This window comes from Rhinopithecus bieti, unplaced genomic scaffold (assembly GCF_001698545.2).
Source record: "Rhinopithecus bieti isolate Rb0 unplaced genomic scaffold, ASM169854v2 scaffold_52032, whole genome shotgun sequence".
NCBI lineage: Eukaryota > Metazoa > Chordata > Mammalia > Primates > Cercopithecidae > Rhinopithecus > Rhinopithecus bieti.
This window is the reverse complement of record NW_016821592.1, coordinates 759,786-782,171: the sequence shown is the minus strand read 5'-3', so window position 1 is coordinate 782,171 and position 22,386 is coordinate 759,786. Positions and strand designations below refer to the sequence as shown.

The 22,386-nt window shown below is 40.3% G+C and overlaps 1 protein-coding gene across 3 annotated transcripts in view; it reads right to left on the bottom strand.

Annotated features, from left to right (window-relative positions):
- Nucleotides 1–22,159, bottom strand: part of ATL2 (atlastin GTPase 2) — an 83,530-nt gene extending 61,371 nt beyond the window's left edge. The window contains exon 1 of one of the 3 annotated variants that reach the window (XM_017860452.1): nucleotides 22,000–22,159. Coding sequence is in view for 2 of the 3 variants with exons in the window: in XM_017860451.1 (XP_017715940.1) it covers nucleotides 21,495–21,558 (64 nt within the window). In the remaining variant the exon portion in view is untranslated. Of the gene's footprint in view, nucleotides 1–21,494; nucleotides 21,914–21,999 lie in introns of those variants that run through there. The other 2 variants (XM_017860451.1, XM_017860450.1) reach the window with 2 other exon arrangements.
- Nucleotides 22,160–22,386: the final 227 nt, after the last annotated feature.

Here is a 22,386-nt window from a genome sequence, read left to right as displayed (position 1 = left end):
ATACACACATACACATACATATATATATGTATATCTATATATATAGAATAGACAGCCCTATCCACAAGAAAAAATTAGCCACATATGTAATTTTAAGTTTTCTAAGTCACATTTTTTAAAAAATCGTTTAAATAATATTTTTATTTACCAACCCAAAATATTATCATTTCAACCTACTCAGTATTTTTTACTTTTTCTTTTTTTTGAGACAGGATTTCACTCCCGTCAACCAGGCTGGAGTGCAATGGTGCAATCTTGGCTCACTGCAACCTCTTCCTCCTGGGTTCAAGCAACTCTCCTCCCTTAGCCTCCCAAGTAGTTGGGACTACAAGCGTGAGGCAGCTAATTTTTTTTTATATATTTTTTGTAGAGATAAAGTTTCACTATGTTGCCCAGGCTTGTCTCAAACTCCTGGGCTCAAGTGATCCACCCACCTCGCTCAGCCTCCCAAAGTGGTGGGATTACAGGCATGAGCCACCATGCCTGGCCGATTATTACTTTACATACAGTCTTCTAAATCTGTTGTGTATTTTACACCTACGGCACATTTCAACTTAAGACACTAAATGCTTATCAGAAACACGTAATCATTTAATTTCATAAAACTTACAACTGAAAAAGTAGACTTACGTATAAAAGTTGTTCCAACAAAGTTGTCCAGCATAATAACTGAATCAAATATTAATCATTTTCCATTCATATTTGTATCCATACTAACAAAACTGTTTTTAATGTAAATAAAATTAAATAAAACTGAAAAGTTTTTCAGTCACACCATTCAAACTGCTTTAATACTCATTTCTTTCACTAATAAGCATTTCTCTGCATGTTTCCTCTTATATGAACTGTCTATTCACCATCTAGATAGCTTTAAAGAAATATTTAAATTACCACCCTAAAGTCCCTTTAATTCTACACTAAATCAGATGCTTAAACAGTATTTTACAGACAGGTTTTTTAATTTAAAAAATTCTGTGTTGCCTATAAACTGGAGTACCTTGTACACAGTACATACTTTAATGCTGGAACTCTAATTTAAAAGGTTTAGCCGGCTGGGCACGGTGGCTCACGTCTGTAATCCTAGCACTCTGGGAGGCCGAGGCAGGTGGATCATGAGGTCAGGAGATCGAGACCATCCTGGCCAACATGGTGAAACCCTGTCTCTACTGAAAATATAAAAATTAGCTGAGCATGGTGGTGGGTACCTGTAACCCCAGCTACTCGAGAGGCTGAGGCAGGAGAATCACTTGAACCCGGGAGGCGGAGGCTGCAGTGAGCCACGATCGTGCCACTGTACTCCAGCCTGGCAACAGAGCAAGACTCCATCTCAAAAATAAATAATAAATAAAATAAAAAGCTTATAGTTACTATACATGTTTGTTTAATATATTTATGATTAACTTCCTACAGAACCCTCAGTCAGAAATGTTTCCTATCACATTTGGGATTAAGGGAAAAAAAGAAGTAGACATGGTGAAACCTCGCCTCTACTAAAAATACAAAAATTAGCCAGGCATGGTGGCGCGTCTGTATTCCCAGCTATTCGGGAGGCTGAGGCAGAAGAATCGCCTGAACCCGGGAGGCGGAGGTTGCAGTGAGCCAAGATTGCACCACTGAACTCCAGCCTGGGCGACAGAGCAAGACTCTGTCTCAAAAAAAAAAAAAAAAAAAAAAAACCTCTAGAGATACTTTTTTATATTGGGGAGGAAAAGCATTTTCTAAGAACTACAAGGTTTTAGGCATTAATAGAATATACATATATACCCTAGAATATATAACAAGATACATGAGAACATTCAAGTTCTAGTACATATGCTTAAAAATTAGCCTCAACACTTAAAATTAAAACTATTATATCACTCCCACAGGCTTTATAGATTATGCAGCCCAATTTGCTCATTTTAAAAATAAGAAAAACATACAATTAAACTACTGTTTGGGGGGAAATCAAGGCCAGGTCTTATTTAATGTTATTTCATCTACAGCAATGCTTGTCAAGTTTAACATGAATATACATCATCTGACTATCTTGTTCAAATACATATTCTGATTCAATAAATCTGGGCTTCAGTTCGAAACCACATTATTAAATCCAAGATGATGCCAACATTGCTGGTCCTTAGGATATAAGGACTAACAAGGTTCACTCTGTTTCACAAGTGTTTAGATAAGTGCCATTCATTTAATTTCATTTCATGTAGTTTCTAACAATATTAAAATAAAATTTTCAAGGAAGGAAAAAGTTTTCAAGCTAAAACTGTAATGCTCTATTTTTCCTGGGAGACTGCTTATATACTCTGATACAACTAGCCACTCCAGGGTTGCTATCAAGGGTTTGATATACCAAAGTTCAAAACAGTCAAGGTACATAAAACAATCTCTACTTTAAAAAGGAAAAAGCTATAGAAATTATTTTAAAATGTTAACATGATATACAGCTAGGATTGAAAACTATCAGCTAGTTGAGCTTTATTAAACTATTAATCTAGCTCATCCAATCACCTGGGTGAGCTTTTATGACAGTGCTGGGTCTCCCCCACAAGACTGATGCACCCTGGGATACGAGGATTACAAGTACTGACAAAGACACAAACTTGGATTTCAATAAATTTTTTTGAAAGAAAAAAACAGCTATTAGTCAAATAGATACTACAAGAAAATATTTTAACTCATAATCTGGTCCTATAAAACATTAAGAACTTATAAAGTCAAATTTATCTCATACAAAATTAGAACTACAATGCAAATTACAAAAGCAAAAATTTTAAAGACTCCAGGAAAGGACCTATTAACAATTTCAGTTACCAAGTATTTTCTGCCATTAGCCTTGTCCCTTTCTAGCCAACAACAAAAGACCATCCTAAAAGACTTTTAAAAATGCTTTAAAGAGGGCAGGTGCAGTGGCTCATGCCTGTAATCCTAGCAGTTTGGGAGGCCAAGGTAGGTGGATCACCTGAGGTCAGGAGTTCCAGATCAGCCTGGCCAACATGGTGAAACCCTGTGTCCACTAAAAATACAAAAATTAGCCGGGCAGGGTGTCACACGCCTGCAATCCCAGCTACTGGGGAGGCTAAGGCAGGAGAATCGCTTGAACCCCAGAGCCCGGTATATGGAGGTTGTGGTGAGCTGAGATCCCGCCACTGCACTGCAGCCTGAGCGACAGAGCCAGACTCTATCGCGGAAAAAAAAAAAAAAAAAAAAAGCTTTAAAGAGTATATAATATCATTCATCTTCCTTCATTACTATTAAATCAGGAAACAGAGTTGTTTTTCCTATAGGATTCACATCTATTTTCCACTTGAAATGTACCCCGTTTCCATAGTAACTACCACTGATGTCACAGAATTTTGCTGTTCCCACTCAAAGAACGCTAAGGCATAAAATGCCTTTATGCGTTTATTTAAAAAATGAAGAAAAATGTAAAATAGTTTATAAGTGTATAAACTCAAACTATTATTCCCAAAGTTTGTCATCAAATATTAACCAGTTCTTAAAGCATACACCTGAATATAAGTGTACTTTAAAAAAATAATAAAGTTAGCTGGGCGCGGTAGCTCACGCCTGTAGTCCTAGCCCTTTGGGAGACCAAGGCAGGTGGATCACTTGAGGTCAGGAGTTCAAAACAAGCCTGGCCAATATGGTGAAACCCCATCTCTACTAAAAATACAAAAAAATAGCTGGGTATGATGGCAGATGCCTGTAATCCCGACTACTCAGGAGGCTGAGACAGGAGAATCACCTGAACCCCGGAGGCAGAGGTTGCAGTGAGATGAGATCATCGTGCCACTACACTCTAGCCTAGGCAGAGCAAGGCTCCATCTCAAAAAAAAAAAAAAAGAATACTAAAGTAAATTTAAATTTGGTATTTTAAATGAGGTTGAAATTTAAGAAGTCAACTTTGTTAGCTAGTCAGGAGATTCTAGAATGAACAATGGCTCAGGGGAGTTTTTTTTTAAGATTTTGGGTGTTTTGCTTGTTTGTTTTGAGATGAGGTCTTGCTCTGATGCCCAGGCTAGAGTACAGTGGCACAATCACAGCTCACTGTGGCCTTGACCCCCAGGGCTTAAGTGATCCTCCCAACTCAACTTCCTGAGTAGCTGGGACCACAGGCATGTACTACCACAGTCAACTAATTTTATTTTTTTATAGAGACCAGGTCTATGTTGCCTAGGCTGGTCTCAAACTCCTGGACTAAAGGGGTCCTCCTGCCTCCGCCTCCCCAAACTGCTGGGATTCCAGGTGTGGGCCACCACACCCAGCCTCGGGGAACTCTATAATCAACAAGACAGAAATTCAGACATTCTATTCCGGTTCTGCAAGTCCTCGCATTAAGGCTCTTCATTTCCTTCTACAGAGAAGTCTTAAGAAAATCTCACCTCAAGTCAAGACCAAAAAAAAGGGTCTTGGACCGGCTCTTAGGTACTTTTTGGGGGGGAGATGAGGAAGAACATACTTTTGTTATGTGGACCAGATTTTTAAAGAATGAGAGCACACAATATTGAAACTTTCTTACTTTAATATTTTTTAGGTAAGTTGTTTATACCCTAGAGAAATTCCTGCATACATATACAAGAAGAATGAAACATGGTTCCTTGTTCACCAAACTACTGTTTGTAATTACAAAAAAAAAAAAATTTGGAACAACCTAAATACGCATGGATAAATAAAAGTCAGAGAATTGAAATTAATGCATAAGATCTAAATATTTACATATGGATAAGCTCCCACACCAATGTGGAATGAAAAAAATTAAATCAAGCTACAAAAGAACACAGTCTGAACCACTCATCATGTTTTAAACACAACAAAATACTGTATATTATTTATGAAATAGGCAAATGTTATAAACTATTTAAAAACCAGAAAGCATACACCACTTTCAGGACAGATGTATGTATATCTATGAAGAAAGGGGAAAAGAGAAAGGTTATTAGGAGAATCATTCAACTGCATAGTAACATTTTATTTCTTTTTTAAAAAGGATTTGAAATCAATATGGCAAATATTATATATCAGATTAATGCAATGGCTACTTGGGTATCTATTTTATCTTTCTCTGTCATTTTTGTAAGTTTGAAATACATTACAATTGTTTTGAATGAAACATTTTAATTTGCCTAAAAATTTACTTCCACAGGCAAGAAAACTTACATTTACTGAAATGACTCAATGAAATAATCCTCTCAACAACCCAGTAACTTAGCTATTAGCTCCATTTCAGAGAGAGGAAATGTGGATATTCAAATATTTTTTAAAAAATTATTTGGCCGGGCGCGGTGGCTCAAGCCTATAATCCCAGCACTTTGGGAGGCCGAGACGGGCGGATCACGAGGTCAGGAGATCGAGACCATCCTGGCTAACACGGTGAAACCCCGTCTCTACTAAAAAATACAAAAAACTAGCCGGGCGCCGTGGCGGGCGCCTGTAGTCCCAGCTATCTGGGAGGCTGAGGCACGAGAATGGCGTAAACCCGGGAGGCGGAGCTTGCAGTGAGCTGAGATCCGGCCCCTGCACTCCAGCCTGGGCGGCAGAGCGAGACTCCGTCTCAAAAAAAAAAAAAAAAAAAAAAATTATTTAAGATTCTACAGCTACAAGGTAATGCATGCATCAAGATTTCTTTTAAACCCATGCTGTTTCCATTATACCAAACAGCTTTTCGATGTTATAGGATAATTCCTAAACAGATCCATCATTGTTCCCCAATGATACAGCCATAGAAAGGAGATTCAAATCAGTCCACATAATGATGCTTATCATTTAAAATAAATCCCTAATATTAGCTAATAAATTCTTATGAGTAAAAAACTACAAGTGCAGAATAAGAATGGGTTTAAAGGGCTTGTTTTTGCTTGGGAAAGGTGGATTCACTAACATCTGGTATTTGAGATTTCTAGCTCCCTAAAGTTTCACATTAAACTAGATGTTTGGGAAAAAACTAGAGTAACCAAAATAATCACAATTACAAATACACATAACCCTTCCTCACCATACATATCACAGGGTAAAAAAACTGCTCACTAAAGAAAGGTCAACACATTTGTAATTCAATTATTTATCATGGACCTATGACTGAGTTAACACTGTCAATATTTAATGAGCCACAGCCACACCGTAAAACAGTGAGTCTCACACCCACTAGAGTTTAAGAACCATCTGGGTAACCGGCTCAGAATACAGATTCTTAGACCCCACCTCCAGAGTCTGATTCAGCTGATCCATGGAGTCCAGAAATCTACATTTTTACCAAGCACCCCACTAACCAGCACCATGGCAATTCTGACACAAGGGGTGAAAGGTCTAGAACTGGAGATGCATAAATCTTTATTCTTTCAATAGTCACTGAACACCTACAACACAGTTCTGAGAACTACAGATTCAGTAGTAAAACAAAATTAAGAACAACAACAAAAATCCTGCCCATAGGAGCTTACATCCTAAAGACAGAGCAAGAGAAAACACGTATGACATCAGCGAGTGTTAAATGCTACAGAGAAAAGTAAAGCAAGCCAAGGGAAATGGAGGCAGGAGTTGTCATTTAAGACAATAGTCAGAGATAGCTTCTCCTACAAGATGACATTTGAGCAAAGAACTGAAAGACATGGACATCTGGAGGAAAAGAGGAAATAATATTAGTAACTTTCTCATCCCTCAAAATAATTTACTGTATGAAATAATTTAAGGTGCTGTGTAGCTTTTACTACAAAGAGTGAAAAACACAGAGTGCCTACTATGTGCCTATTATCTCTTTAAACCTCAAAATCACTTTGTGGAGTAGCTATGAGTTTCCTTGTTTCCATAAAGGAGGACACTGAAGCTCAGATTAAGCAATCTGCAAGGACACACATTTTGTAAGTAGTCAACTCAGGATGCACGACCAGGTCTTTGCAACTGTCAAAATGCATTATCTTCCAACTAAGCCAAACTGTTAGTGTCTTTATGATCAAATAAGCATGTTTGTTGAATAAACTCAGAACTGAATTCTTATATGCTTAGTATTTCTAGAAACCTGAAAAAAGTTACCAAAAATACAAGTTGTTTATTTAAAAGGGGGGGGGGTTATTTATCGTCTTTGTAACAAATCTTGGCATACAGCTATTTTTCCAAAAATTTCCTAGTTAATATTTATACAGTCAGCAAATCATTTACACAGTCTCCCAATATTTGGGGAACAATTTTTTCTTCATAAACTTTCTAGAAGGGCAAGTGTTAAATTGCACACCTTTAAAATATAGGATGCAATAATAGTCTATTTGCCCATCTTTGGCAAGATATGCACATATATTTAAAGATAAGTAAATGTGCAACTCCCTGTTTCCTATTCACTGACTCCAACAATTCTCAGGACACCTACTATCCAATGTGTCATGAATTACGAGGAAGACCTCCCACCCTACCTACTTCACTCTGGTAACTAGAGAGCAAGGCACTATGCTAGACAGAAGTACAATTCAATAACAAGAGTCCTTACTCTTAACAGTTCTAACACAAACAAGTATAAAAGGATACTGTAATATAAAGGAAATGCTATTTGAGTAAAAAAAAAAAAAGCAGCCCTTTTGGATTATCTAAACTAGGGTTATCAATAAAGACATTCTGAAGACGGCTGCATCTCTTAAGCCCTGAGGATCAGATTAAGGCTAACTTTAAAAATGTAGTCTGGGCCGGGCGCGGTGGCTCAAGCCTGTAATCCCAGCACTGGGAGCCGAGACGGGCGGATCACGACCGGGTCAGGAGTATCGAGACCATCCTGGCTAACACGAGTGAAACCCCGTCTCTACTTAAAAAAATACAAAAAAATTAGCCGGCGAGTGGCGGGCGCCTGTAGTCCCAGGCTACTCGGGGAGGCTGAGGCAGGGAGAAATGGCAGTAACCGGGAGCCGGGAGTTTGCAGGTGAGCTGAATCTGGCACTGCACTCCAGCCTGGGTGGGGACAGGCGAGGACTCCTTCTCAAAAAAAGAAAAAAAAAAAAAAAAAAAAAAAAAAAAAAAATGTAGTCTGGGCCGGGCACAGTGGCTCAAGCCTATAATCCTAGCACTTTGGGAGGCCAAGGCAGGCAGACCATAAGGTCAGGAGTTGGAGACCAGCCTAACCAACATGGTGAAACCCTGTCTCTAGTAAAAATGCAAAAATTACTCCGGCATGGTGGCGGATGCCTGTAATACCAGTTACTCAGGAAGCTGAGGCAGAAGAATCACTTGAACCCAGGAGGCAGTGGTTGCAGTGAGCCAAGATTGCGCCACTGCACTCTAGCGTGGGCAACAGAGCAAGACTCCATCTCAAAAAAAAATAAAATAAAATAAAAATAAAAGTATAGTCCAAGAATGCTGGACATCATCCCTGAGGAGTACCACTGACAATTTCAGAGCAGAGGAGAGACAGAATCAAAGCTGTGTTGCAGAGATAAACTCAAAGTGATGAGTAAGAAGTGTAATGAGCAAATCAGATATAAGGCAATTTCAAGAGCCTGGATATAAAGTGAGAAGTCCAAAGTCAAGAGGTGACAGTAAAAATGGAAGAGCCAGTTCTTCAGCATCATTCTTTGGCCTAAGGCCACAGATAACACTAAATTATTCCATATTTGTTATAAGAGACACTCACTTTTCTTACATGCCTTATAAAAAAAAATATACTACATTTCTATTTCCAGAAGTATTTTTAGTACAATGACTCTAAGAGTTCCAGGATTTTGTAGCACAGGGATCAAGAATTAATCAAAAACAGAGAAGGTTTCCTTGACTCAGGCATATAGTTTAAGCATTCTCTTTTAGGCTCAAAAACTAACTTTGTAAGAGTTGTAAAGTATCAAGCCCATAAAAGAACTATGAAATTTGGGATAGCCAGTTAGCAAGGGAATCATACACACACACACACACACACACACACTTAAAGTTAGAATATTTAAATTTAGAATAGACATTTAGATTGAATAGGGCTACTATGACAAATTTCAAAAAGCTTTATGCCAATACTCTGGAAATTTAGACACTAAGTTCCATTCTGCCACATCTCTCTACCTCTGATGACTGTTACAGCAGCAGTTTAAAAAAAGAGAAGGCCAGGCATGGTGGCTCACGCTTGTAATCCCAGCACTTTGGGAGGCCAAGGCAGGCGGAACACCTGAGGTCAGGAGTTCGAGACCAGCCTTGCCAACATGGTGAAACCCTTCTCTACTAAAAATACAAAAAATTGACCAGGTGCAGTGGCTCACACCTGTAATCTCAGCACTTTGGGCGGCCAAAGTGGGTGGATCACAAGGTCAAGAGTCTGAGACCAGCCTGTCCAACATAGTGAAACCCCATCACTACTAAAAATACAAAAAAAATTAGCTGGGGTGGGGCAGGCGCCTATAATTCAAGCTACTTGGGAAGCTGAAGTAGGAGAATCGCTTGAACCCTGGAAGCAGAGGTTGCAGTGAGCAGAGATCACTCCTGGGTGACAGAATGAGACTCTATCTCGAAAAGAAAAAAATTAGCCGGTTGTGGTGGTATGTACCTAAAATCCCAGTTACTTCCGCGGAAGCTGAGGTAAGAGAATGGTTTGAACCTGGGAGGCGGAGGTTGCAGTGAGCCAAGATAGCGCCACTGCACTCCAGCCTGGGCGACGACAGCAGAACTCTGTCTCAAAAAACAAAAGGTAAGTATTCACTCAAATTCCAGACTTGGCTCAATACAGACAAAAGTCCTACTACAAGAGCAGCTGTGAAAAGAAGGGAATGGTGCCAAAAGGAGACAAATAAACATCCTTCCAACTAGATAAAATGTGACTAATTTGAAAAAAAAACAAAAAAAAAAAGTCAGAGCTTCGCACTATACTCTCCTTTTATCCCCTCTCTAGTTTGGCAATTTGAGGGTACATGTCAGGATTCCTTGTAGTAAACAAACATATACGCTCAAAAACAGGAGGAAGGAAGGAGACATTAGCACAGTTTTTAAGTTGCATTTTGAGCCCCTCAGACAATTGTTCCAGGAATTGTCCAGTTATTTAAACCAATTCTTTGCTCTATTTGGCTACAGAAAAACAGCCCCATTCCTTTTTTTTTTTTATGAGGCATACTCTAATACCATTTGGTCTTTCAGTTGCCTCTAATTGCTTTTAAGTATTTTTTTAAGCATCTCTTTCAGATTGAAAATTCTCAGAAATCAGGGTCAAATGCTTAAATTATGTCATAAAAAGGTTACCAAAACACTGCCTATCTTTTTATCTTCAAACCAGTGGCAAAGCCTACACTTTGCTCTCTAAGATCTAACCATTCTTCAAAGTGTGACAAAGCCTCCCTCTTCCATGAAATGTTCCTCTACAACTCTAACACATGGCAATTTCTACTTCAAACTTAACTCACAAATATGCATAAAGTCTCTATGATCTACGCGAAAGCTTAGAGCAAGCACCTGTCCCACGTTATTTTTTGTAGGTATTCGCTACAAGCAGCTCAAAAGCCCTTTTATGAGGTAGCTATACAATATGTCAACTAAAACTATCAAGGGAAAAAAGCTAATTCTTTGTCTAAGTATGGTCCTCTATTTGCCTGTCCCATTCCGGCCTCTAGTCCCAAAAGAAAACTAACCCCAGTCCCTTCATGTCCTACCCTCAAGAGAAGAGATGATAACTTTGTGCACTCAGTACATGCCAAACACTTTAAGACATTATCTTTATTACTATTACTATTATTTTTTAGCAACAGAGTCTCACTATGTCACCCAGGCTCAGCTCCATCCTGCAGCCTCAGCCTCCCAAAGTGCTAGGATTAGAGGCACGAGCCACCGCACATAGCCAAGACATTATCTTTTAATCTTAAAACTTTTCAGGTAGGTTGTTTTTACTTCAGGAAACTAAAACTTGTTTGTAGAGATCTGAACCCAGCGGCACTAAAAGAGATGCCCACTCTCTGACAATAAAAAGAGATAGGAATAAACAATCAATATATCATTAACAATTTAAGGCCAGGTACAGTGGCTCATGCCTGTAATCTCAGCACTTTGGGAGGCCAAGGCAGGCAGATCACAAGGCCAGGAGATCGACACCATCCTGACTAACATGGTGAAACCCCGTCTCTACTAAAAATACTAAAAAAAAATTAGCCGGGCGTGGTGGCTGGTGCCTGTAGTCCCAGCTACGAGGGAGGCCGAGGCAGGAGAATGGCGTGAACCCAGGAGGCGGAGCTTGCGGTGAGCCGAGTTCATGCCACTGCACTCCAGCCTGGGCAACAGAGCGAGACTCCGTCTCAAAAAAAAAACAATTTAAAACAATTTTTTTTTTCTTTTTTTTTTTGAGACGGAGTTTCACTCTTGTCACCCAGGTTGGAGTGCAACAGTGCGATCTTGGCTCACTGCCACCTCCACCTTCAGGGTTCAAGTGATTCTCCAGCTTCATCCTCTGTAGTAGCTGGGATTACAGGCGCTCGACACCAGGCCCACCTAATTTTTGTATTTTTAGTAGAAACAGGGTTTCACCATGTTGTCCAGGCTGGTCTCAAACTTCTGACCTCAGGTGATCTGCCCACCTTGGCCTCCCAAAGTGCTGGTATTACAAACGTAAGCCACCACACCTGGCCTAAAACAACTTTTCAAAAGTACTCCAATAGCACGGCTAAAGACTAAGAGACTACCACTAATAAGTTCAAAAAAATTGCCAATTTATTTAAGAAAAACACAAAAAAAACCAACACACACAATTCTCACCAAAAAAATACAAAATTAAAAGCAAATATGAAAATAATTTCCTGCATGCAAACAGGCTTTTATAAAACAATAAAGGAAATACTGAGAAATGCTCAAAAAATATTAAAAAGCAATTAATAAAAAGAATTCAGGGCTGGGCACAGTAGCTAACGCCTGTAATCCCAGCACTGTGAGAGGTGAAGGTAGGAGGATCACTTAATCCCAGGAGTTCGAGACTAGCCTGGGCAACATACTGATACTTCATCTCTAAAAAAGTAAATTAAGTAATTCACATTTTCAATTACCATATTACTATTCCAACATCAACTACAATCAAAAAGTTGCAAATTAAACTAGTACTAAGCCCATTTTTACCTATGTGTTGGCATTTATTTTTAATTAACAACACCCACCGTGAACAAAGGTACTTGCAAACAAGCACAAACCTAACCCTGATGAAGAATAAATGGATAAAACCTTTCTGAATGGATCTAGCTATGTGTGGCTTTACTCTTGAAAATGTACATGCCAGGCCAGGTGCGGTGCCTCACGTCTGTAATCCCAGCACTTTGGGAGGCCAAGGTCGCTGGATCACCTGAGGTCAGGAGTTCAAGACCAGCCCATTTTTAGTAGAGATGAAACTCCATCTCTACTAAAAATACAAAATTAGCTGGGCGTGGTGGCACATGCCTGTAATCCCAGCTACTTGGGAGGCAGAGGCACGACAATCGCTTGAACTCAGAAGGTAGAGTGAGCCAAGATTGCTTTACTGCACTCCAGCCTGGGTGACAGAGTAAGACTCTGTCTCAAAGAAAAAAAATTTTTTTTTTTAGTAGACACAGGGTTTCACTATGTTGCTCAGGCTGGTCTCGAACTGCTGACTTCATGATCCACCTGCCTCAGCCTCCCAAAGTGCTGGGATTACAGGTGTGAGCCACCACACCAGCTAATTTTTTTTTTAAATGAGCCAGGCACGGTGGCACACACCTGTAAGTCCCAGCTACTCAGGAGACTAAGGCAGGAGGTTCACTTGAGCCCAGAAGGTGGAGGCTGCATATTTGAGACCCTGTCTCAAAAATAATTACATAAATAAAAAATAAAAAGTGCTGATAAAAAGAAAATAGCAATTTATGAAGATGTTATTAATAGCCATCTTGAAAAAAATCTAAGAACAGGGGTGTTTTCCCATCAAAACTTCTCTCAGATTTGTCATTTAAAAAAATCAAGACCAGAAGGTGGCTCACACCTGTAATCCCAGCACTTTGGGGGCCGAGGTGGGCGGATCACCTGAGATCAGGAGTTTGAAACCAGCCTGGCCAACATGGAGAAACCCTGTCTCTACTAAAAATACAAAAATGAGCCAGGCGCAGTGGTGGGCGCCTGTAATCCCAGCTGCTCGGGAGGCTGAGGCAGGAGAATCACTTGAACCCGGGAGGTGGAGATTACAGTAAGCCGAGATCACGCCATTGCGCTCCAGCCTGCGAGACAGAGTGAGACTCTGTCTCAAAAAAAAAAAAAAAAAAAAAAATCACCCCAGCCGGGACAGTGACTCATGCCTGTAATACCAGCACCTTGGGAGCCCAAGGCAGGCGGATCACTTGTGGTCAGGAGTTTGAGACCAGCTTGACCAATGTGGTAAGACCTGTCTCTACTAAAACATACAAAAATTAGCCAGGCGTGGTAGCAGGTGCCTGTAGTCCCAGCTACTTGGGAGGCTGGGGCAGCAGAATCGCTTGAACCCAGAAGTGGAGGTTGCAGTGAGCCAAGTCTGTGCCACTACACTCCAACCTGAGCAACAGAGCAAGACTCGATCTCAAAACAAAACAAAAAAATCAGTCCCTGGCCCAGCAGGGTAGTGCAAGCCTGTAGACCTAGCCACATAGAAAGCTGAAGTGGTGGGGGCGGAGGGCACACCCCAGAAGTTCAAGGTTGCAGCAAGCTGTGATTGAGCCACTGCACTCCAGCCTGGGCAACAAGACTAGCCCCTATCTCTGGGGCGGGGGGGGAGTTAAAGAAAAAAATATAAAAAGATTAGGAAATGGCAAAAATCAACTCCCCAATTCTGATAAAGGTGAAATTAAACCAACTTTTGGCATCCCACAAATTCATTCATTGAAATGTTTAAAAGCTCCCCATTTACTGTGCCAACTTTTCTCCTTTAACGAGTTTCTTTATAGAAGGCTTTCAAATTTCTAAAGTGCATTTATAGGTTTCACCTCTTTAATAAAAAAAAAAAGAAAGAAAGAAAGAAATGGCTGGGTATGGTGGCTGATGCCTGTAATCCCAACACTTGGGAGGCCGAGATGGAAGGATCACTTGAGTCCAGGAGTTTGACACTAACCTGGACAAGACAGGGAGACCTCATCTCCACAAAAAATTTTAAAAACTAGTCAGGCGTGGTAGTACACTCACATAGTCTTAGTTACTCAAGAGGCTGATTCAGGAAGACTATGTGAGCCAGGGAGGTCAAAACTACAGTGAGTGGTAATCACACCACTGCACTCCAGCCTGGGCAATAGGGCAAGACCTCGTTTCAAAAAATAGAAACAAAACAAAATTAAAAAAAAAAAAATCACTGTAAGTTTGCTAGGGTAGATATTAACCACTGGGAAGGGGGAAAAAATGTTACAGAAAAACATTACAGACCCAGGCAGGGTGCAGTGGCTCATGCCAGCACTTTGCGAGGCCGAGGTGGGTGGATCACCTGAGATCAGGAGGAGTTCGAGACCAGCCTGCCCCACATGGTGAAACCCCGTCTCTACTAAAATACAAAATTAGCTGGACGTGGTGGCAGACACCTGTAGTCCCAGATACTCGGGGGGCTGAGGCACGAGAATCGCTTGAACCCATGAGGTGGAGATTGCAGTGAGCCAAGATCACGCCACTGTACTCCGGCCTCGGTGACAAAGGGAGACTCTGTCTCAGAATAAATAAATAAATAAAATAAAACATTACAGACCTAGTATTAAAATCCAAGTCTCCATTCTAAATCCATTTCAAAAGTCATAGGAAGTTTACAGAACTAAAGTTAAAATGTTAAAGATGTTAAAGATGGATGTAGTTCTAATCACTGTCCATGACTCTATTCTAAAGGATTAAATGAAGGGAAAATAAGGTTTTATGAGATTCACTGTTAGTATGGTTTCAAGTCAATAGGGGTTTTGTTTGTTTGTTTGGCAATCCTGTGCATAACAGATCCAAGTTAGATTTTGCAGATTTACTGTTTGAAAAGCCAATGCACTATACAGTCAAGTCAGCCCTCCATATCTATGGGTTCTACATCCATGAATTCAACCAACCAGGAATAGAAAATTCTTTAATTGCATCTGTACTGAACATGTACAATTTTTTCTTGTCATTATTCCCTAGGCATACAGTATAACAATGATTTACATTGTATTAGGTATTACAGTCTAGAGATTAAAGTATATGGGAGGATGCACATAGGTTCTATGCAAATACTATACCATGTTATACCAGGGACTGGAGCATCCTTGAATTCTGTCATCAGAGGGAGGTCCTGGAACTAATCTCCCATGGATACCAAGGGACAAGCGTACTTGGAAACTGCTGTAACTACTCATATGAAATCCTGTAATTGAAATAAACAATTCCAGAAGAACTACTTTGCCCCAGGATTAAACTGTCTAAAACGCACGTTTATTAAAATGAAGATTGCTAAGAAGTATGAATATATAATCACTTATGTTAAAACTGAACAAACACCTTCCAAGTTGCCTATTTTGAAAATTACTTTTAGTTCAAAGGTTCATCTTAAATAACCATCCATTATAGTAACAACCACCTCCAACAGACTATTTGGCATTGGGTTAAGCACTTTTAACACATTTGATACTTACAATAACCCTATCATCAACATTTTACAGCTAAAATTTAAAACTTGCCTACCACCCTTGCCCAAACTAAATCTCTGTCCACATTACAGGAAAATTATAACTTTCTATTGCAAATATACACGTTATATATAATGGCATAATAACACAAGTAGCCACACTGGTACATTCTTACATATATGTTACTATGCCTTAAGACACTTTTACAAACTGTAAAGTACTACAAAACACTTGTATCCTATCATCTGTTTCCCACGACAGCCTTGTTACAGATTATCACTATTGTATGAGGCCTCAAGGCTCAGAGAGCTTAAGTGAAATCACTCATTTGACTCCTCATTCTTTTCCCACTACATTATATCCTCCTTATGATTAAAGACCCATTGCCGCCACAATCAGAGCATCTTTGCAATAAAAGATAAAATGTACTAGAGATCCTAGATAAGTATCTATCAGCAGTTACATACTTCTCCAACAAGTTATTACAGTTACCGGCCAGCAGGATATCCAGCTAGCCTCCAAGTGGTTGTTTGGGTGCCAATTATAAAGTTGTATGAACAAGAGTTGTATGAATACTTTTATTAAGCTAGTAGCTTAAGCAAGGGAATCCCCTAGATTCTACTTGTACTGGTCAGAAGACCAAATCCAAGGTCAATCAAAAGTACATACTATACTATCTTCTTGGGAAAACAGAGGGTGTCAGTCTTTTACGACTTGAAAGTTGTTTCTAGTAACTATCATCAGACCATACACCACACGGCCATTTGTCTCAGAGTAGGTAGTGAAGGTGGCTACTTAAATACATACACTTTTACAAAACTGTATCCAAGTTTAGCAATATGTGTGTACACCCAAGCACACAGAGACAGGTTCCATAACTTGGAAAATCATTTGTAAAAGTTATTTTGGCCTTGCACTTGTGAATACTTCATGCTTCTCCATGTCCATAACAGAATTATTCTACCTCCTTTACTAATTGTTCTACTTCTTTCTATAATATCTACCAAGTGTTATCCTATTGCTATCATATTTTCAGGTTGGTATTTTCTTCCTGCTATCCTTTTTTTCGGGGGGACAGAATTTTGCTCTTGTTGCCCAGGCTGAAGTGCACTGGCGCAATCTCGGCTCACTACAACCTCTACCTCCCAGGTTCAAGCAATTCTCCTGCCTCAGCCTCCCGAGTAGCTGGGATTACAGGCAAGTGCCACTGTAATCTCGACCTCCCAGGTTCAAGTGATTCTCCTGCCTCAGTCTCCCAAGTAGCTGGGATTACAGGCATNAACCACTGGGAAGGGGGAAAAAATGTTACAGAAAAACATTACAGACCCAGGCAGGGTGCAGTGGCTCATGCCAGCACTTTGCGAGGCCGAGGTGGGTGGATCACCTGAGATCAGGAGGAGTTCGAGACCAGCCTGCCCCACATGGTGAAACCCCGTCTCTACTAAAAATACAAAAATTAGCTGGACGTGGTGGCAGACACCTGTAGTCCCAGATACTCGGGGGGCTGAGGCACGAGAATCGCTTGAACCCATGAGGTGGAGATTGCAGTGAGCCAAGATCACGCCACTGTACTCCGGCCTCGGTGACAAAGGGAGACTCTGTCTCAGAATAAATAAATAAATAAAAATAAAACATTACAGACCTAGTATTAAAATCCAAGTCTCCATTCTAAATCCATTTCAAAAGTCATAGGAAGTTTACAGAACTAAAGTTAAAATGTTAAAGATGTTAAAGATGGATGTAGTTCTAATCACTGTCCATGACTCTATTCTAAAGGATTAAATGAAGGGAAAAATAAGGTTTTATGAGATTCACTGTTAGTATGGTTTCAAGTCAATAGGGGTTTTTGTTTGTTTGTTTGGCAATCCTGTGCATAACAGATCCAAGTTAGATTTTGCAGATTTACTGTTTGAAAAGCCAATGCACTATACAGTCAAGTCAGCCCTCCATATCTATGGGTTCTACATCCATGAATTCAACCAACCAGGAATAGAAAAATTCTTTAATTGCATCTGTACTGAACATGTACAATTTTTTCTTGTCATTATTCCCTAGGCATACAGTATAACAATGATTTACATTGTATTAGGTATTACAGTCTAGAGATTAAAGTATATGGGAGGATGCACATAGGTTCTATGCAAATACTATACCATGTTATACCAGGGACTGGAGCATCCTTGAATTCTGTCATCAGAGGGAGGTCCTGGAACTAATCTCCCATGGATACCAAGGGACAAGCGTACTTGGAAACTGCTGTAACTACTCATATGAAATCCTGTAATTGAAATAAACAATTCCAGAAGAACTACTTTGCCCCAGGATTAAACTGTCTAAAACGCACGTTTATTAAAATGAAGATTGCTAAGAAGTATGAATATATAATCACTTATGTTAAAAACTGAACAAACACCTTCCAAGTTGCCTATTTTGAAAATTACTTTTTAGTTCAAAGGTTCATCTTAAATAACCATCCATTATAGTAACAACCACCTCCAACAGACTATTTGGCATTGGGTTAAGCACTTTTAACACATTTGATACTTACAATAACCCTATCATCAACATTTTACAGCTAAAATTTAAAACTTGCCTACCACCCTTGCCCAAACTAAATCTCTGTCCACATTACAGGAAAAATTATAACTTTCTATTGCAAATATACACGTTATATATAATGGCATAATAACACAAGTAGCCACACTGGTACATTCTTACATATATGTTACTATGCCTTAAGACACTTTTACAAACTGTAAAGTACTACAAAACACTTGTATCCTATCATCTGTTTCCCACGACAGCCTTGTTACAGATTATCACTATTGTATGAGGCCTCAAGGCTCAGAGAGCTTAAGTGAAATCACTCATTTGACTCCTCATTCTTTTCCCACTACATTATATCCTCCTTATGATTAAAGACCCATTGCCGCCACAATCAGAGCATCTTTGCAATAAAAGATAAAATGTACTAGAGATCCTAGATAAGTATCTATCAGCAGTTACATACTTCTCCAACAAGTTATTACAGTTACCGGCCAGCAGGATATCCAGCTAGCCTCCAAGTGGTTGTTTGGGTGCCAATTATAAAGTTGTATGAACAAGAGTTGTATGAATACTTTTTATTAAGCTAGTAGCTTAAGCAAGGGAATCCCCTAGATTCTACTTGTACTGGTCAGAAGACCAAATCCAAGGTCAATCAAAAGTACATACTATACTATCTTCTTGGGAAAACAGAGGGTGTCAGTCTTTTACGACTTGAAAGTTGTTTCTAGTAACTATCATCAGACCATACACCACACGGCCATTTGTCTCAGAGTAGGTAGTGAAGGTGGCTACTTAAATACATACACTTTTACAAAACTGTATCCAAGTTTAGCAATATGTGTGTACACCCAAGCACACAGAGACAGGTTCCATAACTTGGAAAATCATTTGTAAAAGTTATTTTGGCCTTGCACTTGTGAATACTTCATGCTTCTCCATGTCCATAACAGAATTATTCTACCTCCTTTACTAATTGTTCTACTTCTTTCTATAATATCTACCAAGTGTTATCCTATTGCTATCATATTTTCAGGTTGGTATTTTCTTCCTGCTATCCTTTTTTTCGGGGGGACAGAATTTTGCTCTTGTTGCCCAGGCTGAAGTGCACTGGCGCAATCTCGGCTCACTACAACCTCTACCTCCCAGGTTCAAGCAATTCTCCTGCCTCAGCCTCCCGAGTAGCTGGGATTACAGGCAAGTGCCACTGTAATCTCGACCTCCCAGGTTCAAGTGATTCTCCTGCCTCAGTCTCCCAAGTAGCTGGGATTACAGGCATGTGCCACTGCAACCTCCACCTCCCAGGTTCAAGTGATTCTCCTGCCTCAGCCTCCCAAGTAGCTGGGATTACAGGCATGCGCCACCACACCCGGCTAATTTTGTATTTTAGTAGAGACGGGGTTTCTCCATGTTGGTCAGGCTGGTCTCAAACTCCTGACCTCAGGTGATCCACCTGCCTCGGCCTCCGAAAGTGCTGGGATTACAGGCGTGAGCCATCACACTCAGACTCAGACTGCTATCCATTTTTAAAGCCGTAGAGAAAGCCCTCAAGTGTTCTGATCACGTGTGGTGTAGAGGACTAACGGATAGGAAGAAACCTACTAGAATAATGAATTAACTGTGGAATCAAGTTCAGTTATTCTATGTTCACATCTACATTCCTTAAAGTAAATAACTCGCAAATTTTCGAGAAAGTAAATAATATACCTGGACTTTGAAAACCCAAAATGTCTAGAAAATCAGAATACCATTACACTTTAAAAAGAAGAAAGAAAAGAAAAAAGCTGCTTCACTGCACCTATCTGGAGAAAATCCTTGCTCTGTAAAGCTCTAAACCACCATTACCAAAAAAAAAGTTTAACTTCTACTCCTATGCCTTACATTTCTGGTTGTTAACTTTAAGAGCCTGCCAAACAGCTTTGCTGACAATTGTGTGTGTCAAACAGGTCTTCCAAATGACCATTAACAAATTTTTAATATGTCTTGCTATGAAGTTCTAAAATTTAAAAAACATATGTTGAACTTCAGCATCATCACACTAGTTAAATCAGTCTCCCCGTATTCTTAGCAGCTGCCTAATACCAACTGTGGAAAAAGCATAATTTTGGAAAAGGTCTAACAATTTCAAGAAAGTTACTTATACTTGTGAATATTTCAAAACTTTAAAGTTACAATACAGTCACAGAAAAATGAATCCTGAAATACACCTATGTGTACTTGACTTAAGGCCATAATCTTATTTTCACTCAGGGTTTCTTTTCCCTATAATATCTTTACTGTAAGGCAGCTCCTTCTCCCTAAATAATTTTGAAGTATTTCAAAACACTTTACTAAATAGATTTAATCATATCTATGGAATCCTATCAACTTTAAAAGCCAATAAAATGAGGGCTTATTTGCTTTCTAAAGATCCTACATTCCTAAAAGAATAAACACAAATCATCTTCCTAACACTAACCTACTAAAGTGACACTTGGCTCACCCCAACTTGGTTTTGAAGCTTATTTCTCCAGGAAGCAGACGGAGACAAAGAGTTTCTACAGAGTCAAAAATAGATGATTCCCTGTTCATTCACAGCCTGTTTCTTCTTACTTTAAACACAAATCCTACCAACTTCATTTAGTTTTTAACTCATTAATGAGTGGCTCGGAGCAAATAAGCAGATACAAGGGCTGTTTTAGGCAATCATTTGCTGGGAATGGCTATCAAGTGAAGGTCTTCCTGCCCTGTCCTAAAAAATAAAGGACAAAAACCTATGAGTAGCAGACAAAAGCATTTATTAAATAATAAATGGTGGGCCTTATTTCAACAACAATCTGAAGAGTATCACCTCTTCTCAAAGTACCACAGCACAAAAACTTTGATAACCATAACTGAAGTATAAATTTATGTTTCTTTTCATAAGGTAAATACATAGAATATTTTGAAACTGCATCTAAAGCTCTTACCTCAAAAAAAAAGAAAGAAAGAAAGAAAATAATACACACATCTTCCCCTAGAGTCCAACCAAAAGAACGAAATTAATCCATCCGCATTCCAAAACAACTAATTACTTAAGAAATCCAACCAGCACAGATCTAAGGCGAAGCTTCTTCTTTGGTAGTATTTTATTCTACAGAGTGCTGCCATTGTACAAACAGTTCTGTCAAGTGTTTTGGTTGGCAGACGATAATAAAATAAGCTTTATTTCCTTTTCTTTCTCCCTTAGCAAAACTCCGGTCTGTCATCACCTCTGACATGCGCCAAGGACTACCAGGAATGATGAAGTATATTTCAAATAAACTTTCCTATTAAAGCGAGTCCTTGTGGTTAATATCATACCAAAATGTTTTACATTGTATCCAGCAAAACCTTTACAGACTGTAAAAAAAGAAATCTTAAGACACGAGCTCCTATTTAGTGTATTTAATAATAAACTCTTATCTTGGCCGTACTTACCAAACCGTAGGCTTTTACTATTTATAAGCCTTTGAAAAAACTTTACGCCTTTCTTAAGTACCATCAAAATTTTCAATCAGGATTTCATGCGATCAATTCGCACCACAGTGCGAGATCAAATGCTAAACTCCTATAAATAGGGGTGTTATGAGTGAGAGGGATACACAACACTGCGCTGCCAACGCAACTGCGTCTTCAAGGGGGCAGGGGCGCTCCTGGTACACGTACAGTAGGAGCTCACATTCAGCAAAAGCAGGGAGTCAAGGATCAGGTGACTTCACACCACAGACACTTTCAGAGTGATCAGGCCTTACTATCGCCCAAATGACTCGTAAACGGCTCATAACCCCAGTTTGACCGAAAATCTGGACTTGCACCCTAGCCACGCACAACCCGCGCGAATGGGTTCGGGAACCGAGGAGCCTCGAAACGCGAGCCCGGGGACAGAGCCCTGGCCTGCGGACTGCGGTTCCCTCCAGGAAGGGTGTCTAAGGAGCTTTCGGACCCGGCAGCAAGGTGTCTGCTCATCACGCGACCTCCTCCTCCGCGGGGCCCATCGTGTCCCAGTCACCCCTTCCTCCCGGTACGCGCGAGGGACAGCGAGTGCCTGCCAGCTAACGGGTCGCCCCGCCGCGTCCAGAGCTCGCCGAGGGGAGCGGAGCCGCAGCCGACCTCCCCGCGCCCTGGGCATGCGGCCACCGCTCAAGGCCGCCCCCTAAGGTCGGGGCGGACACGGCTGCAGCCACGCGGCGGTCTGGCGGGCAGGGGGCCGGGCCGGGCGCAGACGCGCGCGCCACTGGTTCTCCCAGCAGCTACTGGAGCCGCGGCCCACGAGCAGCCCTTTCAGGCCGCGCGCTGCGGGAGCGCGGGGCGCGGCTGAGGCTAGGCCCGG